Genomic DNA, 20857 nt, shown 5'->3' with positions numbered 1-20857 from the left:
CCTCTGAATACCCATGGAAGAAGAGGCAGTGAGGGTGAAAACTCCAGGAGAGATCTGCCTCTGTCGGAAAGCAGCCAGTGTGCGCGCCTGGCCGCTGATCCAGGCTTCTTTTGTCTGAAGTGCTTCACACGTAAAATCAACTTGAGAGCAATGCGTGTGCATTTTTATTTATTTACTTTGAATGAGTAACATGGTGATCATCTCAGCAGAGTAGTTAATTAGAAGCAGGGAGCCAAATGTTTTACATCTCATGCTGCTGGAATGATTTTATTGACCTGCCCATCTGCTTTGAAAGCCTCTCAAAGCCTCACATCCTCTTGATATAAAGACCAGATTTTAATGCGGCGCAAGTCAAATGAAAGCAAAGAATGTTCCACGTATCCGAAGGACATTTTTAGCACCGTGAGGTTTAAAAAGCTTTTGGAATAAAATGTTAAAATGTGAAGCCTACACTTTACTTTTGTCATTCACTTTGCCACAATGACTAACAGCCAGCTGCACAAGTTGCTTTCAGACAGCTCGAACTAAGCTCTTACTTTGAGTTCTTACATTTTCTCTGTTTTCGTCAACTGCTTTGTCTCTCACGGCCTTCAGTGCTGTTTTGCAGAAACTCGAGAGCTGATGTTTTTTTGTCAGCGCCATGTATGAATGTTATGCAATATCTGGAAATACATTCAGGAAAATAATACATTTGTGGGTGGACTGTGAAAAGGTCCAAGCATAGACGCAGTGTAGAAACAATACATTATATAACATACACAGCTGTCAAGTGATTGAAAAACTCTGTGAATCAATTCATTGTCACTTTTACTGAAGGCAACTTTACACTTGACTTGGAGCATTTGTGCGTGCGTGGACTCAGCACATATTGTTTATTACTTGTGGGTGCATGTGTGTATTTAGCAAAGGTAGAAAAGTCACCTGTCTTTAGCTGTCTGCAGCTTCCACACGGAGATTTGATTGCGATGTGCTGCTGCTGGATGAGCAGTTCTTTTGAACTTCCTCTTGCAGTTTTATGTATGTCTGTTTAAAACCTGACAATACTACTAAAAGGATAAAATCTCAGTGCAGAATGAATGGTTTCTGTTGAAAGACGGTCCCGTAAATGGGAAACACGCAGAGGAGGATGGCGAAAGGGGCACTATTGTGTTCACTGTTGACTCCAAAATTTTCATTTCATGTACTCTTCCTTGCTACAGCCCATCAGTTCATGCTCTGTCTGAAACATGCTTAAGGCCACCTTCCCTTTCGGTCAGCCCCTGTCCAAACAGAAAAGCAAGAGGATTGGGCTTCTGTTCTGAAAGCCAGATCTGTGTGCCTGAAATGGCCACTTTCAGGATGTCAACCCTCAATAACATCACAGAGCATCAAAGAGTAGAAAGAAAAATAAAACCGGTAATGTGCCCGAAGCCTGAGCTTCAGCTCACAGAGGTCACTTACACATATGCTAACCACATTATTTTTACCACTGCAGTATCGAAAATAAAGAAAAAACACAAATGCTGCATGCAGTTCAGCTTACATAAAGAAGCGTCTTTCCCCCTCTCTTTTGCACATATTTCAGTGCATCCTGCTCTTTCTATCCTCATAATCTTCAGTAAGCAACTTAATCCTGAGCGGGGAGGCTGCTGTAATAACTAGTTGAACATTTGGTCATAAACAGTAGTATTGTGTTGGAAAACAATCTGAATGGCATATCTGTCTAAATCCTGGTCCAAAATCCACAAAGGCAGCAGAGAATTAGCAGATAGAAATGAGCGACACCTTATGGAGGCGGGTTAAACATGAAAATAATGCTATGTCTGTGTTTATAGACAAGAATTTAACTAAATCACTCAAGATCTACGCACGCCTCCACCTCAGGTTTTGAGCTTCCAGATCCCAGCATTTTCCCACAGCCTCTTTTCCCTACCTCTTTCTTTTATGGACTCGATTTCTAACTGAACTCAAAATAATCGAGTCCCAACGAAAAGCCCATCCCTTACATCAGCAGCTGGACTCTCTCCACTCCCCATCCCTACAAGCCGAGCCTACTCCCTCCTCACCAGTCTAAGCCAATGAGTTTCGGCGGAGAAAACAAAAATCAAGCAGTGTGTTATGGGAGCGGATTAAACAAGTGTGCTCAAGAAGAGAAACAGCTTCAGGTAGGAAGCGAGTCTCCCGCTTAACCCGACTGTAAGCGCAGTTTATCGGTTTGGTGAAGTGCCGCTGAGTTTTTGATCAGCTGCAAATAGTCTCGGAAGTGAGTCAGATGAGCCAGCGATACACGAGGCTGTGAAAGTAGACTGTTCGCTTCACGCTTTAACTCGTATTTAACTGTTGCTGTTATTTTGCCCTCCTGAGCCTTGGTCGGTGTTGGGTTTTGAAGCTTGCAGATGAGCGGTGGCGTTTATTCACCGGGATAAAGTGTGAAGTAGCCGTTTAGCCGCCTTCCGTGTAAATTTCACCGGTGGATTGAGCAGAAGTTTGATTCATAACACGCGCGCGGTCGTATTTGGGAGCCTTTGATGCTGGCTCTGTTTTGAGCTTTCTGGAGTTCAGATTCATGCTTTGAGATAACATGTGGTTTCACAACTGGCTGAGAAAGACGCGTACGGGCGCTGTCCTCGGTGCTGAAAGCCAAGCGCCGAGTACGCTGCACTTCTTCGTTTGAATTATAAGGATGTGACATTTACAGTGATATTAGAGGAAATTACAGCCCCACCTTTAAAGCATTTAGGGGGGGTTATTAGTTGTGCGAAACCGCCGTGCTCAAGGACACTTAAGCAGGGCGTACGCTGCCCACATTAAACCCATCAAAGTCCTTTCTTTGACTACTACCTGCTAAACCCATCGCCTTTTTGGATCCATGATTCTTTCCATCTACTTTCACGTATTTGCTTGTTGTTTATTAGGAGGAAATGCACTTTAAATCCTTTAAACGCATCAGCCATCTCATATTCAGTTCTTGAAACAGGATAAAATAGTGAAAATACAGGGAAATCTTGATACAGGTGGGCTCTCTCCCCTTTAAATATTGTAATAAAGCTCGTTAGAATAAGAGGTGGCACTCAGCTTGATCATCTTAAACGAATTTTTGCAGGAATTTGAACTAGACTCCTAAAGGCACAACCCTGCCATCTTCATGCCCTCTCTGTCGCTGTTACCAAGGTGAGATGATAACCCTCAGGAGGGGGGACAGCTCTGACAGGCAGCAATAACAGCTTGAGTTTGCTTTGGTCCCCTGACACTCAGCAAGAATCTCTGTTTTTCTTTTTTTGACAGCTGTACCAAGTCAAAAGGGCCCGTCTCCTGTGAGAGTGCCACGTCTTTACCGAGATCCCTCAACCTATCACTGGATTTTTCCATCCCTCAGAGCTACACCACAGCCTCACCTCGCACTGCTTCGCTGGTTGGCAGATCTCTCTTGCCCTGAGCCAGGATGAATGATGTTCTGGAGGCCACCTCCCCTGCAACCAGCCTCAGCGGTCCAGCTACCTGTGTCACCAAAGTCGAGCTGCGCGTGTCTTGCAAAGCTCTGCTGGACCGAGACACTCTGAATAAGTCTGACCCCTGCGTCATACTCATGGTACAGAACGATGGACAGTGGATAGAGGTGAGACCTCATTTTATTCTTCAGTACTGGCACATATACAGGTGAGCCTCTGGGAGGGAAAAGTGTGACTAATATCTCCTCACTTAGCAGTCCACCTTCATTTATTAATCTCCCTGCCTGAGTCATTATCTGCATTATTTCAAGAATTGAAGTCTTGACTCACACATCTAGAGAGCTGAAATATTCAAATGCAGGCTCTTGAGGTGATTTAAATAACGTGTGTTCTTAATGTTATTAATGTTAATTGCACAGGGAAACACAGAGGAGACTTGCTCTCTTCCCTCCTTGAATCACAAACCTAAGATTAAAGATTGGTCATGTGTGAAATGTTGTAGATTGGGAGTGATATTGCTCTCTCTGTCTCTCTCCAGTCGTCACAAAATCTGTGTAGTCATACATGATCGACCAGGGAGATAAATCTGTTAATGGTTTGGTGAACTTGCAGCTGTTTTATTTTTTTTCCTTTCTTTTTATTTATTTATTTTTTCTTTGCTCTTTTGGAAAAGAGCATGGCTTACACAACAGATGCCTGATTCAGAATTGAAAATGTCAAATGGAGTATACATTTGCAGTCATCACTGTCTGTCTCCACAATTAAAACAACTTGCACACAAATTGTGTTCGCTGCCCTGTCGGATTCACATTATGTGCAGTATAATTCACTTGTCTACACGGGTAAACAGTGGGTTGGTAATTTGCAGCATGATGAGATGTGTTCCAGCTGAAAATGTTTACTTTCTTGGTTTGGTCCCAAGCTGATCTGAAGTGTAGGCAGCGGCTCTCTCATTTCCCTGTTAATTAAGTCATTTAGTTCATGAGGGAGAGCCAAAAGGCAGGTTTCCGTTAAGTAGAGGATGTGTTAATGTGTGGCAGAGGATATCTAATTATATAGATTTTTTTCCCCTGCAACCCTTCATCTAGAAAAAGCCTCTGTTTTCAGGGAAATGGGAGATGATTAGCCCTGACAGATTCCGGCCACATGGGAGTCATTTGTTGGAGGTGCGCACATTAATGTTTGGGCTATATGAATGTGGAAACCTCGAGATGCTATTTTTAGGTGGGGACGATAAAAACTTGCTTTGAAGTTGTCTGGGATTTAATTTGATGGGAGGGTGTTACATGAGATGACTGACCTGGGTTCAATGTGGCATGAATTTATGAGTGGCTATTTTTAGCTGCACTAACTGAAGCATATGCTTGACAAAAAAATCAAATAATAGCGCCATCACTACAGCTCTATCTATCTATCTATCTATCTATCTATCTATCTATCTATCTATCTATCTATCTATCTATCTATCTATCTATCTATCTATCTATCTATCTATCTATCTATCTATCTATCTATCCATCCATCCATCCATCCATCCATCCATCCATCCATCCATCCACCCGAGTCTTGACAATCATAACAGTATTCACCAGTTGTCCAATGCTCTGCTGTCAAATCCCTCAGTTCTGGGCGGCACCATCCCGTCTGCAAATTGTTTACTTACGTCAGCAACTGAGTAAGAAGCAGAGCCCACTCATATCGCCACCATATCACGCTCTTCCTATCGTCTAAGCTCATGCTGCGTGGCCCCAGTGGCTTTTTAAGCTGCACATATTTCAACGTTTACCTTTTTTTACCACCTGCTCACGGGGCAAATTAGGAGGCAGGTTGAAGATCACATGACATGTGCTGCTTTCGCAGATTTTGTCCTCTTCTTACGTAAACTGGACCCTGTACGCTTCTCTGAAAACTAGTTATTCCCAAAACTCGATCTCTAATTTAAGCTGCATGTATTTGTTATGATAAAGCAGCCTAAATAATGCACTGATTATAGAAATGAATTTCCCATGTCAGGAATCTCTTTATAGTTTCTGGCCCCACACCAAAAGCAAACAGGCGTCATGCACAGACTAGCACAAACTACCCTATGTAGCTCTGATTAGCCTTTATCAACAAACAGACTCATCAGACTCATCCCGAATCTGTCCATCCAGATGGCACAAAGAGAGAAAGAATAGGCAAGAAAGGCCAGTAAAGAATAAATAGGAGTAAATGTGACAAAGGAGGCCAAGTCTGAGCTGGTAATTCTTTTTTTTCTTTGCATTGCTTGCTTTGAAACAATAGAGCAACACCTGCTTTTTATTATTGCTGTTAGCCATACAGCTTTTCTGGTTATTAATCTAGAAGTCTGACATATGTTTAGAAACAAGTACATCCTTTTCCCCCCTGAATTACTAACCTGGAGCTGAATTACAAAAATAGAGGAAAATAAGATAAAAACTGACAATTGATCAGTTACATTATATTTGTGCAAAAAGTAAGTAAATAAAAATGGAAATGGTTGGCCTCATGTAATCCTGTCTACAGATAAAACCCCCACCCCTCAAAAATAACACAAAATGTTTACATTATTAATGTAAATGAATAAAGCAGAGTCGATTATTCACACTGAAAATGTGAGTATCAGAACAAACTCCAATGATTACAGTGTACACAAGACAGGGAGTAACAGGTGGAATGTGACTTATAGCCCTTTAAAGCCTTTAAAGCTCAAAACATTAAATAATTACCAGAAATGTCTTGAAAATTGATTTTTTAAATTAAATCTTCAGACAATTAAAACAAAAGTTTGCATATATGAGTTTTAATTTGTATTATATTTGCTACATCCAGCATTTTTTAAAAATTACTGCTTAAAATTAACAATTAAAATAATTTAGAATACAATTAAAACATTGTGGAAACTCATATACACTGGGCGCTAACAGGTTATACAGTGACTCTGGTGTTTACATGCACATGAAATGTGAAATGTCATCATGCAAATTTCAGCCTAAGAGAACATCTTAAATGTTATCACAAGATCGACAACACTTGCAAGTGTTTGTGTTAAAACTTCCTGCATTTACAGTGAGATTTGACCTGCCCAGGAGGCACGGCAGGGAAAAACAAAACAAATAAACATGCAATGAACACTTTGCTGTCCATAAAGTACATTAGAGCAAAGCTGCAGTTTGCGAGGGAACACAAAGGGCAAACACCGGGCTTTGTGAAAGACTATGCTCTAGACAGACATGTTTGGCAAAGACCAAACACAGCTTTTCAGAAAAAGAACATCATACCAACTATGATGGAAGTGTTATATCGTGGGGCTGCCCCGGTGCCTTAGGGAATGGGCAGCTTACAGTCATTGATTCAAGTAAAAATCCTGCATCATAACAAAAAGTGCTTGAAGATAACATGAGACCAAAAGCTGAAGTTGAACCAGAAGTGGACCTTTCAGCAGGATAATGATCCTAGATGCACCAACAAATCAATAAAGGAATGTCTCTGAAAGAAGGAATGGAGAAAGCGCAAGCAAGAAAACATCTTGCAGCTGAAGGAATTTTTTTTGAACATTGAAAAACTCTGATCTCAGACACTGATTCACAACTGTGCAAAATACCCTAAGGTCATTTCGAGTCCATTTTCTTTCTTTCTTTCTTTCTTTCTTTCTTTCTTTCTTTCTTTCTTTCTTTCTTTCTTTCTTTCTTTCTTTCTTTCTTTCTTTCTTTCTTTCTTTCTTTCTTTCTTTCTTTCTTTCTTTGGCAGAAGAATGGCACGCCCATTGATGTTGAGGTTGAATACTAACTTTATCTCTAGGCACAATTTAACATTTTATGTTTGTCCAAATATCAAAAAAGCCTACAATTTTCATTAGATGCACTTATTTGTTCACATAAAAAAAGCACAAAACCCCCATCAGGACTATAGGGACTCCAGTCGAATTATTCGTGCATGGGTGTTTTGGGCCCATGCCCTTCTTTATCATGTAAAGTGGCACCAATAAAGATGCTTCCGAGTAGGTGGGAGGCTTTATGTGGTTTGGGTCTCCTTGGAGGGAGGGCTCAGCTCAAGTTATTCTGAGTCATCCTTATTGTCCTACAATGAAACATTTCTATTCACAAATATGAGTGGGTTTCTTCCAGGTTGGTAACAACTCTGTTTACTGCGTGCGAGGATTCACTGAAAAGGATGACGAGGAAGTTTTATAACTTTCACAATATTCTATTCAATATCGTCGGTGTCCATTCAAATGTCTGAGAAATGCCACCAAGAATAACCTTAAATGTTGATGTATGAGTTTATTCGTGAAAGGCAGGATCTGAAGCTTTCCAAGTGAAAGCAAATTCCTTCCCTCAGTGCTGACTGATGTCTTGTGCAGGCTTTTTAATGATTTCCCATAATGTTCCCCCATGAAGAAAGTGTCACGGCTTATGCACACCTTGTCACGATGAAGACAGTCCATCATTCACTGTGGCAAAGATTATGCTTTAATATAGCATGCAAGAGGAAAGCTTCAGTTCCAATTATGTTGACAGCATCATTATTCTTTGGCATATTATTTATAAAAACCCTAAGTGGCTTCAAAAGGAAGAAAAAAACCATTTTAAATGTATAAATATTATATTGTTCCACAGATCTTGGAAGACTGGCATCACTCTAAAAATCACAAAATGAAGAAATACCTTTCAAAAGACCAAGAAAATCGATTACAAGAAGCTGTTGGCTTGTGATCTGAGATATTTGCTTGATGTTTGTGCTTTGATTTGTAGATTAGATGTATAAAATGTTGTGCGTGATGCAGGAATCACGCTTCTTATTCCAGTTCAGTCCTTCAGCTTATAGACTCTCCCAAAGCGAGAGATGAGAAATGGGAAAACACTGTCAACCGTTTGTAAAGTAATCAAAAGCAAAGTGTGGACCTGCCCCGCTGACAATGAAGAAATGACTTTGGACTGTGTCGTTTGGATGAGCACTTAAACCTTCCTCAGTCCTTCATTTGCTGCTGATAGATCAGTTCCATATAATGCACCTTGGTGGGTCTTTTCCCTTCTGGGTCATTCAACTATTTACACATTTAGCTTTAAGTCCCAAACATCGCTTATCAACGCGCATTTGGTTAATCTTGGAAATTCGTGACAATTTTTTTTCCTGTGTATATTTATTGTTCTTGTTAAATTTACCAGTACTAAAGCGCTGTTGACTTCAAAATGCTCAATGATGATTTGTCCTTGTGACAAATTGGGCAGTGTGGAAATGTTCATGCAACTGTGTGAGAGCTAAATTCTACATCACGAACAGATGGGGCCCCAGAGAGATCAGCTTTTCCTTGTCAGGCAGTCAAAGACAAGCATGGATGTTTCCTCTAAGCTGAGATTAAATGTCAGAGCCCTCCAATCATCTCTCGTATCATCCTCATGACAAACATAATAACGTCTGCCCTTCTTTGTAAAGAAGCTGACTCTGTTTCCTACATGCGATGTAAAACACTATAAGACAGTCTGTCAAAGGAGGGCTTCATTTCTTTACAAATGCATACAGTCTGTCATAATTAGGAACATTAGATAAACTAGTGTTGACATTCAAAAGTTCATTCATCATGTTCTCTTTCAGCTGGACAGGACAGAAGTGATCAAGAGCAACTTGCACCCAGTCTTTGGCAAGGTTTTCTCGCTGGATTACTACTTCGAGGAGGTTCAGAAACTGCGATTTGAGGTTTACGACATCCACGGCACTCACAGCATCGGAACCCGTGATGATGACTTTCTGGGAGGGGTGGAGTGCACTCTTGGCCAGGTAAACAGATGCTGCTGTCTTACTAACCCATTTTTGCCAGCTGTAGCTCCAGATTTGTGGTCTAATAACTGGGATTTGTTGGTGTAAAAGCACTAAAACATGCCCCCTTTTGTCTTTATTGGTAAATGGTGTATATTTGCTGCACCGCTTGCAGTAAATGATTCATGCTTATTAGTGATGGCAAAGGCTCAGATCTCTATATACTGCTGTTTTGTTTATCTTGTTCTTTGCAGATAGTGGCCCAAAAGAAGATGGTGAAACCTCTGTTGCTCAAGTATGGGAAATATGCCGGCAAATCCACCATCACAGTAGGTTCCTGACATTGCGTGTGTAATGTTGCTGCTCTGATGAATGAACTAATTTGAACACATAACACATTAGCCCTGTGTTGCTCCTTGGTATCACTGTAGCGGTGTAATTTTATTTTATAAGTCAGACATCTTCTCTATGGTAGTGTCCGTTTTAGTGGCACGGAGAGGGATTCCCACTAAAGCGCACAGGGAAGCAAGAGAATCCATAAGAAATGATGAATGCACAAGAAATCATGTGTCAAATGTGGAAGAGAATAGCTCTTGGTTCATTATCCAGCATCTTATAGTTAACAAGCCAGTGGCGGTAGCACATCAAAACATGACAAGGTAATCACGCAACCCTCCACTCAGGTCGAGAATACACAAAAGAATCTCATCTTCTCCTTTCTCTAATGAATTCATGGTGGACAAGCTGCTGCAAAGTCTGACAGCGTTATTATCACCGGGCTGGACTGTCACACACAGTACAGATGTTCCCGTGTTTGCGTCGGTCTCCTGCATGTTTTTGGTGTGAGCAAAAGTACAAAGCGTGATTTAAATTCAGCCCCATCTTACACACACAGACAACAAACTTCACCTCCTTGGTTCTCTTCACTTACTGAATACAGGCAAAAAAACGAATCACTCAGTCTTTTGCCAGATTTAGAATTTATTTAAAAAGCAAATGCATTATGAAGCTCTCGAGGGGAATGGTGAGGATTCTCACAAAGGAATAATCTGACCATTTCATCTGCACAAGCGCAGAGAATTCAGTGCACAAGCACAATGCTGAACCATTATCCGTAATGCTGTAGTGGCACACGCATAATGGCATTAAAAACATGCCTCTGTCGATTTATAATAGTGTAGCTCTTCATTATACTTTACTTGCTACGCGTAAAAAAAACAAAACAGAAAATATTCTTACTGTAGCATATTATATGAGACACGATGGAGATAATGTAGGAGGTTTTTTTCTTTGTAAAAAAAACATCCTAGATTTATAGACACATATTTGTACTTCTACACCCCCATTGACATGATGCATTATCAAACCCATGGGACCAGGATTAGGTAACGCACCAGGTATTTGAGGTTACATAATTACTAGTTAAATTCAAAGTCAGACCCCGTGGATCTCACCTCAGACAACGTTAAGATAAGTAAGAGAATGAACTGAGAAAGTATACTTTTGCCATATAGTTAGGTAGTGAGCTCAGTAGATCCACACCAAAAATGCCTGTTAGCATCTACTGTTTGCAGTGTGCCCATTAATGTGCAGACAGCTTGCTGCTGCTATACAGCCTGCTCTATTCTTTACCAAACAAATATATTTTCATTGCTTTTGCAAAAGCATGAGCCTGCTCCTTTCTGTGCTCACTGTATTATTGCCTTATGTATAACAAGCAGCAAAAACCATATCTTCAAGCGTGAGACAGAAGCTGTTTTCAAGCATGACTCCCAGAAAATGTGCAGGGAATCATGTTGGGGCAACGTCTGAAGTTGCCCTTTCCCACGTGAGTGCTACCCCATGCTGTCATGTGTCCTGCTTCCTGGAGGTGTGAATTCACCAGGCAATTAGTGCACTCTTCTTTTTGTGCACTCTTCTCACATATCTTCTGCACTTTTGAACAAACATACTTCTTAATGTTTATTAAAGGGCAGAGCAGGTGTGTTTCAGCTGAAAGCCTTTATCAGTGCAACTGGACTTAACAGTTGTAAAGACAGCTGGCTGGTAAAGGCTGCTTAATGTCGCATCCGACTGCTTCAGACATTTAGGGTCTCAGGCTCAACTCTTTTGGGTGTGAAAATGTCTGTAGCCACAGGCAAATCCTCATTCTAACTTTAATACTATAATCCTTAAACAGCTATTAAAATAGATCACAATCTACTCACGCTATACTACTTAATCTGCTGCCCTGGCAAAGATGGAAAGAGCACACCTGCCTACATTTTTACAAAGATTTTACATGCTAGTTGTTCTTGTCAGGACAAACTGGGTGATAAAAAAATAAAAAATGAAGCCTTTCCTTCCCTGTCATCACAAGCGTTGTCTAGCCCTGGGCATGCTTACTTTAGAGCCACAGTTCTGGCAATTTGATAAAATGTTGCTGCCAGTTTAACACAGAAGCAGAAAGCAAAGCCTTGTGTTCTGTGAGGTGGACAGACAGCACAATGGGAGCAGCAGAAGGTGCACTGTGTTTCTTACAAGCTGAACTTCTTCCTCTCTAAACAAACGTGGAAAGTGGAAAAAAATCTGATAACTAGCACAACTTTACTGTTTTGTTGTGGTAACGTTTACATCTATAACAATGTAAATTCACAAGTTGAGGTGATAACCTGACACATCAGTAAGCTTCTAGCTAAGGTGTCTCTCCACGCCCTGGTTTAATCCTACACCAAGTAAAAGCCACTCCAAGAAAAAATGCTAATGATCACAACGAGCTTCAACTATTTGTTTTTACAATAAAAAACATAGAATTATGTGCATATGCATGTGCACAGAAATATTACTGTTACAAGCAAGCAGGTAGACTGCAACCTGTAATTTGCATTTACCGTGTAATTTTTTTACAAATGTAAGGTGTCATTTACAGAGTATAAAATATGTAGGCACTGTAGAACAATGTAGCAACATTCGAAGGATTTCAAATAAATAAGAAACAAATCAGTAAAGACTAGCTTTGGAGTATTCTGAAAGAAAGTAGAGATCATTTATACTACAAGCCAGTCATTTTATTATATTTTGCTTCCAGGGAGTCAGAGTTTCTTGTTAGTACGTAGTCTTGAGGAATCATTTCCCAGGTTTTCTGAAGGTCTTTCACAATTTCTCTTTGGAGGCTGCTTTTCCACTGGTTTTTAGTTCAACCTAACTATTTTCAGAGGACTGTTTTTGTTTGTTGAGCCATAAACACTGACCTGTATCTTTCAAGTGCAAAAAAAGATTAACTCAAGGGATTAACCAATATTTTGTCTACACATAACAGACAGCTAAAAGAACCCAACCATTTTTAACTTGTAGCCTGTCACAAAAACACATTTAGTCAAAGAAATGTTTCTATTTCTGTAACTTAACCCTTGTATGGTGTTCGGGTCTGTGAGACCCGTGTTCAGTTTTTTTCAAAAGAAAAATTAAACAATTAATTATTTTTTCACGTGTAAATGTGTTGTGTCTTTCCACTCACTCCACTTGATTATAACTGATTTATTTATAACATTTTATATAAAAGAAAAACGAGAAGCACATTAATTCATAAATGTGATCTAACAAAGGTAAAGGGAAAAAATTAACCATGTTTGCTGTTCATATGTCTTGTAATTGGGATGAAGTAAACATCTGTTGAGTAATTTAACATAAAATTGTTTGATAGTGTTAATTTGGAAAGCCAAAACTCTAGCGGGTCCACCAGACCCATGAACAGTGGCTGAGTAACAAAAATACGAACACCACACAAGGGTTAATCAACTAAAAATGTCAAAGATAATAAAGTTTGACAGGCACAAAATAGTATTTTTGCACTAGTAAGGTCATTGCTCAGGTTAACACAGACAACTTGGCATATCTTGTAATCATCAGCAGTTTCTCCTTAAAAGATTTAAGGAAACTGGACATGTGGGAGTCAAAATCAAAGGTTTTGGGTCTAAAAAAAAAAAGATCTACAGCAGATGAACCTTCCAGTCTGGTCCTTCCAAAGACCTGAGAGATGCATCTGGCCCTTCAGGTGATCCATCTGCTTTTCACTGAAGCTTCATCAGAAATGGTCTCTGTGGATCGGTGGCTGTCAAGAAGCCATTCTTAAAGAAGGGAAACAGGGAGCAAAGGCTGAGGTATGAAACTTACACAAGAATTGGATTGAAAATCAGTGGCAACAGATCTGATGGAGTAATGAATCCAAATTTGAATTTTTTGTTTCAAACCATTATCAGTATGTATGGAGAAGTTCAGGAGAGAGGTACAACAGTGAGTGTCTGCAGCCATCTTTAAAACACGGCGGAGGCTCTGTCACGGTTTGGGCTGCATTTCACTAGGTGGTGTTTGAGATCTTTTCAAAGTTGATGGAAAAGTGCCGGCAGATTTGGATAGATTCTGGATTTCATCATGCAATACCATCCCAAACACACAACCAGTAAAGATGACATGGGTAAATTATCAGTCAAGAATTTATCTCCCCAGAGCTCCACAGAAATTACTAAAGGAGTGTGCGATCATTGTGACAGAAAACAGAACAAAATTTATAAAGTAGAGCTTTGACTATCATTTAAGAAGCCCGGAGAACTATTCCTGAAGACTACTTAAAGGAATGAAAGGAAAGCTTGCCTAAGAAAGTTCAGACTACGTCAAAGGATAAGTGGTGCTCATACCAAATATCCACATCTGTTTGCACGTGTTTCAATAAATGATGGCACTTCTCATTTTCCTAGCAAACAATAAAGAAATGAGGGGTGGCTCTGCACTCTTGTACAGTGCTGTAGTTAAGTGATGACTAACTTTGGAGTATTTTTCTGATGTTTTTTCTTCTTGCATTTTTACTCACTCATTCTTCTTTTCACCTACTGGTTAAACGTTTTACAGGACTTCACTCTAAAATCACTTTCATTTGCAATAGAAAATCAAAACAGTACAAATACTCATTATAACTGATGATAGATATTTGAGTCACACAGGGGCATTTAAGTTTTACAAGAGTGGAATTTCATTTGCCGTGTAATTTGTGGATTTGTCTGTTTAACTTTGCATTGACGTAAACGTCTCTTTTATCCTTTATGGATAGCATTTACGTAGCTTTTAAAAATCTCTTTTCCAAAGAGCCTCACAATGTGTCTGCCCGTTCCCACATTTATGCACATTCACACAGTGATGACAGAGAGCTTTCATAAAATTACTCATCAGGAGGATTTTGAGCTTCGGTGTCTTGCTCAAGGACACTGAAATAAAAGCACGATTCACTCCAGTAGCTAATGCAATAAAAAAAAATGGAGCCACTAATTATTGGCGATAGTTTGTTATAAATGCTGACAAATGATATTGTATTGATATTCTGGAGCTTGAATCACGACAGTCATGTTTGCGAGCTTTAAGGTCGTGTTTTGGAAATATATATCACAGTCTTAAGTCACATTTCTTTTAACAGTAATAATAGAAATGCAAACACAAAAACATCACTGCCAAATTCTTTTTCCTTCTAGGTGCACGCTGAGGAAATTTCTGGCAACAACGGATATGTGGAACTCTCCTTCTGTGCCAAGAAGCTCGATGATAAGGTGAGAGGAGTACACGTTTTTGATTGAAACACCAACACAGTTGTTTTATTAGACGCGGTTTAGAAGCATTAGATGGTGAGTAATATGAGAATCCTCCTGTCATGATACTGTATAGGCTAAGAAATCCATCCACAGTAATTCAATGGCATTAAATTTATGCTCACAGAAGGGAATATTTTCTCAAAAAAAAATCATGCTGTTATATACAAATTATATTAGTATTCAGAATTATTTGTGTTATTAAATGTTGATCTACTTTAAAGCTGCATATCACTGACCTTAGCTTCTCCCGGACTCATGCTGTCAGACTTTGCTGAAGGCATGTTTCAATCAAAAAGAGAGCGGGAGTTTACATCCAGTTACAACTCTGATGATCTGTAGTCACACCATGTTTTCAGGAACGAGCCTCGGGACTCAAGACTCATAGGTTGCCCTTTGATTTCCAGCTCTATTTGGAAAAAAATTCAAATTTTCTACAGCATGTGCATTTATTTTTGGAATTCCACTCTGAATTTTACCGCCACACTGACAGTGAAATTGAACCCGACTCCAACACATGGAGTACAAAATAATAAAAATAAATCCTTGTTGTGAAGTCCATTTTCTCCTCCTCGTAATGGCTGCCCCAAGTCTCCAGTTTCTGTTGAAATGCTGGAGAAACCACTCTAACCCAAATAAATTACTTACTTTTAGAGAAATGATGTGCAGTCACTTGCCACTCAGATGCAAAAGTGTTCATTTGCTCTGAACAAACAATATAGACTGTGATTAGATACTGATTTTATTTAGGAGCAAAGACAATTTAATTTTGGTTCCAAAAATAACCCATTGTATGTTAGCAAGGAGACACCTTTTGAAAGAACTGAACATCATTTATTAAGATACAGAAGTCAATTAATAACCTATTTGGTGATTAGACTCTGAGGAAACATCATAGAAAGTAGTCCCAGCAGTGATAGGACAGGACCCAGTGGAGTCTGGATGCTGATGGTGGTGAAGACAAAGATGAAGACAGACATGCTTGGATGCAGTGACCAGTGTGAGGTGGAGATGGAGAGATGGCGGATTGGGATGTAAAACTCATTTTACACTGTGGGCCACGTAAAGCCCACTTTATCATTTACTTTGGTGTAGATAAGGGGAGATCTTTATCAGCAGAGAAGCTGCAAAACTTTTAAGAATACAGTTAAAAATCCCAACAATACATCTTGCTTCACATTTTCCAGTGGGCCTGATTAGAGTCTTTATGGGGCCGATTCTGGCCCTGGGGCCCTATGTTTGACAACCCTTGACTACACTCATGATGTTGACAGGATGGGAAAGGGGAGCACTCAGGAAAGCAGACAAAAGATCACAGATTTTTCTTGTTGAAGTTACATATAAGCTTAATTTTTTAGGATTGTGGGCATAACTTGGTTTGGATATAAGAGACAAGCTGGTTGTAAGAAATTTTCCATCATTTTCAAAACATGCCTCTGAACAGTGCTGGCATCTCTAAAAAAAAATTGCATTTCTTCAGTGTCCTCTGCTCAGATGGGAGGAGATAATGTTGCAGATATTTGTGTTAAAGCTGGGGTAGGCAGGCTGTCGTTGGCATGAGTGGAAACCAAAAATCCATAGCAAGTTTTCAGCATATTGTAATTCAAGTCAGAGACAGAACGAGAATGGAGACTTTGGTCGGTGCCAGCTGTCTTCAGAGCAGATCAGGATAGTGTTGTTGTGGTGCAATAGGTTCAAGGCTTTCACCCGAGAGATGTTTTTTTTAAGTGATACTCATTGGGGATGCTCAATGTAGAGCTGCAGGAGAGGTGTTGTCTATTTTGAAATTGTGGTGTTTTTTATTAGATAGAAAAAAAGAAAAGAAGTTACGACTGGAAACCTTCTTTATATTAATAAGACAATTTTCCCATTCATGAAACTGTAGATACCCCAATCAGCACAATGTATACATTTAACCATTTTCTTCGCAACTGTAAAGATTGCAAAGCAAATATTGGAAAGAAAACCCCTTCCTGCTATTAGCAGGAAGAGACCAGGCTCAGGGATGGGCAGCTATGTACAGCTACCAGCTGGGATGACAGGAGAAAAACAGTGAACACAGAAAGGCAAGAGCAAAAACTGTGGCAGAAGCAAACTTGTAATATTTATATTTACATGTGGAGTCATGTCCCTAACCACATGTAATCCAACATATTGTAGGTTATGCAGGCACTACAAACAGATTCTGGGCATCCTCCAAAAGAACCTCATGAATGCCCTGATTTTTAAACTTCCATAAACTTATCACAGCTTATCAGTGTGGAGCACTTGAATAAATTGCACTGTTGAGACTCAATAAGAAAACCAACAATCAGTATGGGTCAAGATGCTGTAACAAAGGTTTTTATTTCAAGCTGGGTAACTACAGCTCGTATAATCAAGCCTATAAAAAAAAACAAAACGTCAGAAGTTAAGGAGTCTCGCTATGTTGGTGTGACAATCAGCAAACTGATACGCTGGGAGTGTACTTGGACTGAATGACCCACACTCCACTCAAAGTAAACCCACAACTTCCAGCATAAAATACCTAAAGTAATACCAGTACCACCATAAACATAAAATATTAACAGAAAACAATAACCTCCCACAGTAGGAGCCACAGCACTAAATACAAATAGAAGCTGTTTATTAGCACTGCGCTAGAGTTTACCAAGAACGAGAAATAAAATGATTAAAAGTGAACACTTTGGGCAACCTTCACTGCACCTTGAGACTACCACTGGTCCAGGATCGTGATGAAAGTTCAAAAAAACGAAACTACTTATATACTAATTATTATTACATTCACGCCCCAGCACCCCAGGTTACACATACATCCCTACGGTAAAATAATCCCAGCTGAAACAAGCTAATAAAGGTAAAACAGCAGGAATAAAACTAACCCACCTAATGAGCCTCTCAAAGGGTCAGGTGCTCTCACCTTGGGCCCCTGAATTGTGCCTGGGTCTTAGTGCCCTCCTGCTACAAGTGACAGGATGTCTTCTTAAGTAGTTTTTTAACAAAATAAATTAGCTGTGACAGGCAGCTTGCATATAGCAAATTATCTAACAAGGACAACAGATGATGACTGAAGCATGACTCTTTCTAATGAGCTGCTCATCAGTTGCATCCCCTCAACCTGCTGTAAATACTGAATGTAAGCCCGTTCACGTTGCTGAGCAGAAGGATTAATTAGGAGGCATGATAGATGGTGGTAACTGCTAATGATAAACATTACAGTTATTGTGAACCTGAAATTGAATTTTGACATGTTTGCCTCATGAGTCCATGCTACTGATGCCACTGGCTAGTGGTTGTCATGGCAACAAAGTAAGGATCTTACAGCTCTTTTTTTTTTTTTTTTTGCTCCTATCCCTCAGGAGATGTATCTGGCTAATGTAGCGGGAAATGCATCTTTAACCGTCTCATTCGCTGTACACAAAACTCCCCCTCACCCACTCAGCCGACACAGGCACACAGAACGACACAGACACGCAGACGCACACACAGTAATTATTTGTTTTCCTCCCAGAAGAATCAATTGACCTCAATAATCAGTGTTGCCTCTGCTCTCAGACGCCTGAACTTGAGACTCAGGGGATGATTCAAGGCTACCACAAATAACTATAAAAGATGCAAAATGTTCCACGTGTTTTCAGTTAATTGGGGCATTTACTAACACTGAAAATGGACACAAACACTAGTGAGTTGATCTGAATTCATCGTGTTCATTACAGCCGATCGCCGGGGCTGTTTAAAATGCACTTTGCGCAAGTTGCAACACGCAAAGGAAAGCGCAAATACTTTGCTAATGAACTTCAGCCGTAGCATGTACAAGCTATTTGCTGAAGGAAAATGTCAATACTTGAGTGAAAAATCTATGGCATGACTTAGAAGCTTATAAAAGATCAACCCTTTCCTCAATGATGTCTTATTCAAAAATTCCACCACGCTGCGTCTTCCTGTCCTTTAATCATGCAGACAGTTACCTGACAATTATTCCTCCTGCAATCAGCAAACGATGAATTAGTGTCTGCAGACATTTGTACAAATCACCTGGACAAATACTAAAAGCATACTGAGATATCATAAGCACCCAAGCCCGGGTGGAAATCGTCACAGCTTCATTGTAAACGCTAGCAAACGCTTGAAGAGACTGCAAATTGAATTAAACCAAATCCTTTCTGTTAAATGTGATATTTCATATCTTTTGATCTAACAGACATTGACCTCTGCGAGAGTCCATGAATGAATAAAGCTAAAAAAGAAAACCAGAGAAATACTAGTTTTATAGACTTTTCCTTTTCTGATTTACAGCAAGTAAAGGAAGAAAAATCTTTCCTGAAACTGGTTGTTTCTCACCTCCAGATCTAGTGGGTTAGTCAGTTTTGTCTTCTCTGTTTCTGCAGGATCTCTTCAGCAAGTCGGACCCATTTTTGGAAATCTATCGAATCAATGACGATGAAACCGAGCAACTTGTTTACAGAACTGAGGTAACCTTACCACATTCCCACCCCGGTTTCATCGACAGCTTTTAATGTGTTTCTAACACTTTACTTCTGTTGTTATTGTACTTGTTCTCTAACAGGTGATTAAAAACAACCTGAATCCAGTGTGGGAGCCCTTCAAAGTGTCACTCATATCCCTGTGCAGCTGCGATGAAGACCGGAAGCTCAAGGTAGGGAACGTTTTAGAACTGTGACTGCAAAAACCACAGTCAGTGAGTCAGAAACTGCATGACCAGCGTGATTCAGCTGGGGTCAGCAAACAGGGCAGAACACTGAAAATACATCACTTTGATTTGTATATGGATTTTCTATGAGTATACCTGGGATATATGAATGAGTTGTTGTATGTCAAAAGTAGTAAACAATGTCTGTATGTGTGTGTGCGCCACAGTGCCTAGTGTGGGATCATGACTCCAGGGGGAAGCATGACTTCATTGGCGAATTCTACGCCAGTTTCAGGGAAATGCAGAAAATTTCCAGTGGAAATAAGGTCAGTGAATGGAGAGGTGGAGCAGAGCGGAGGGGAGGGGAGAGACAGCTGTGTAACAATTTTATCCTTTCCCAGTGTGCCTCTGATTTTTCTCTGCTGAAATCCAGCACACATGGAAGGAAAAAACAATGTCAGGCTGCTTTGATATGTTCAAAATGCCACAAGTTGTTGCTTTTGTTCTTTGTCTTTCACTTGCTTTTGTTCAAGGTGTCGTGGGACTGTATGAATCCTAAGTACAAACAGAAGAAGAGAAACTATAAAAATTCAGGAGTTGTCATTCTCACTGACCTCAAGGTAGGAAACTCCTGCAGAAACATGCTTCAGAAGAAGCAACACCCTAGAGAGAATCAGTCAGTGTTTCATTGTCTCAGTTTACAAAGCGGTATAGACACTGCTGCTGTTTCTGTTATTGTTTTATAAAGGGAAGACTTTCCAGAGCATTTTTAATCTCCACTACATTTTCAGCATACAGCACAACATTTTTTTCTTACCTTTATAGCGAACAGATTTGGTGTGCTTTAATGACCTGGTGACATCATAACTTCTGCGGTTTTGCCTGAAAGATTTGTGTTTTTCTGCCTCGCAGCTTCACAGAGTCTACTCCTTCTTAGACTACATCATGGGAGGATGCCAAATTCACTTTACGGTAAATTAAACCGACTGTCTTTAATGACGCTTCGCTGTCACTGAATGCTGTTAACTGCAGCCTAGTTTCATGACTTACATATTGTGCTCGGCACACCGATCATGTTGCTACTCGATGAAGACTTTGGTATGTTTCCTTCTTTCCTGACCTTTTTGTTTGTGCACACATAGCTTTCTTGGAGGCAGTTTCATGAAATAAATTCAAATGTTCTGTAACTCTTGCCCTTTGGTTTGCCCTCTGTAGTGCACATTCTCGCTTTCTGGCTGGATCAGAGAAGCAATGCATGTTAATCATGAGGACTGCTGTGGTAGATGCAGTCCTCCCTTGTTGAAATAGCTAGCTGCTTGGATCTACTGTGTATGGGAGGTGATGCTGCTTCAGTCTATGTGGGCGTAAAAAAAAGAAGCAAGTTCTTACCTCTGATCATGTAATTTATA

General features: G+C 40.0%; 1 protein-coding gene across 4 annotated transcripts in view; it reads left to right on the top strand.

Moving 5' to 3' along the window:
• Positions 1-1972: 1972 nt before the first annotated feature.
• Positions 1973-20857, top strand: part of cpne7 (copine VII) — a 36481-nt gene continuing 17596 nt past the window's right edge. Inside the window, exons 1-10 of one of the 4 annotated variants that reach the window (XM_085269755.1) lie at positions 1973-2144; positions 3265-3595; positions 9024-9206; positions 9440-9514; positions 14684-14758; positions 19186-19269; positions 19365-19454; positions 19676-19774; positions 19982-20068; positions 20361-20420. In XM_085269755.1, the coding sequence (XP_085125881.1) occupies positions 3422-3595; positions 9024-9206; positions 9440-9514; positions 14684-14758; positions 19186-19269; positions 19365-19454; positions 19676-19774; positions 19982-20068; positions 20361-20420 (927 nt within the window). In that variant the 5' untranslated portion in view covers positions 1973-2144; positions 3265-3421. Of the gene's footprint in view, positions 2145-2174; positions 2994-3082; positions 3151-3264; positions 3596-9023; positions 9207-9439; positions 9515-14683; positions 14759-19185; positions 19270-19364; positions 19455-19675; positions 20069-20360; positions 20421-20857 lie in introns of those variants that run through there. The other 3 variants (XM_085269754.1, XM_085269749.1, XM_085269743.1) reach the window with 3 other exon arrangements.

This window comes from Mchenga conophoros, linkage group LG1 (genome assembly GCF_057382185.1).
Source record: "Mchenga conophoros isolate Kocher_MC1m ecotype Shallow Benthic linkage group LG1, M_conophoros_male_GT1.1, whole genome shotgun sequence".
Taxonomy (NCBI): Eukaryota; Metazoa; Chordata; class Actinopteri; order Cichliformes; family Cichlidae; genus Mchenga; species Mchenga conophoros.
The sequence above is the reverse complement of the archived record's forward strand: the minus strand, read 5'-3'. Positions and strand labels throughout refer to the sequence as shown.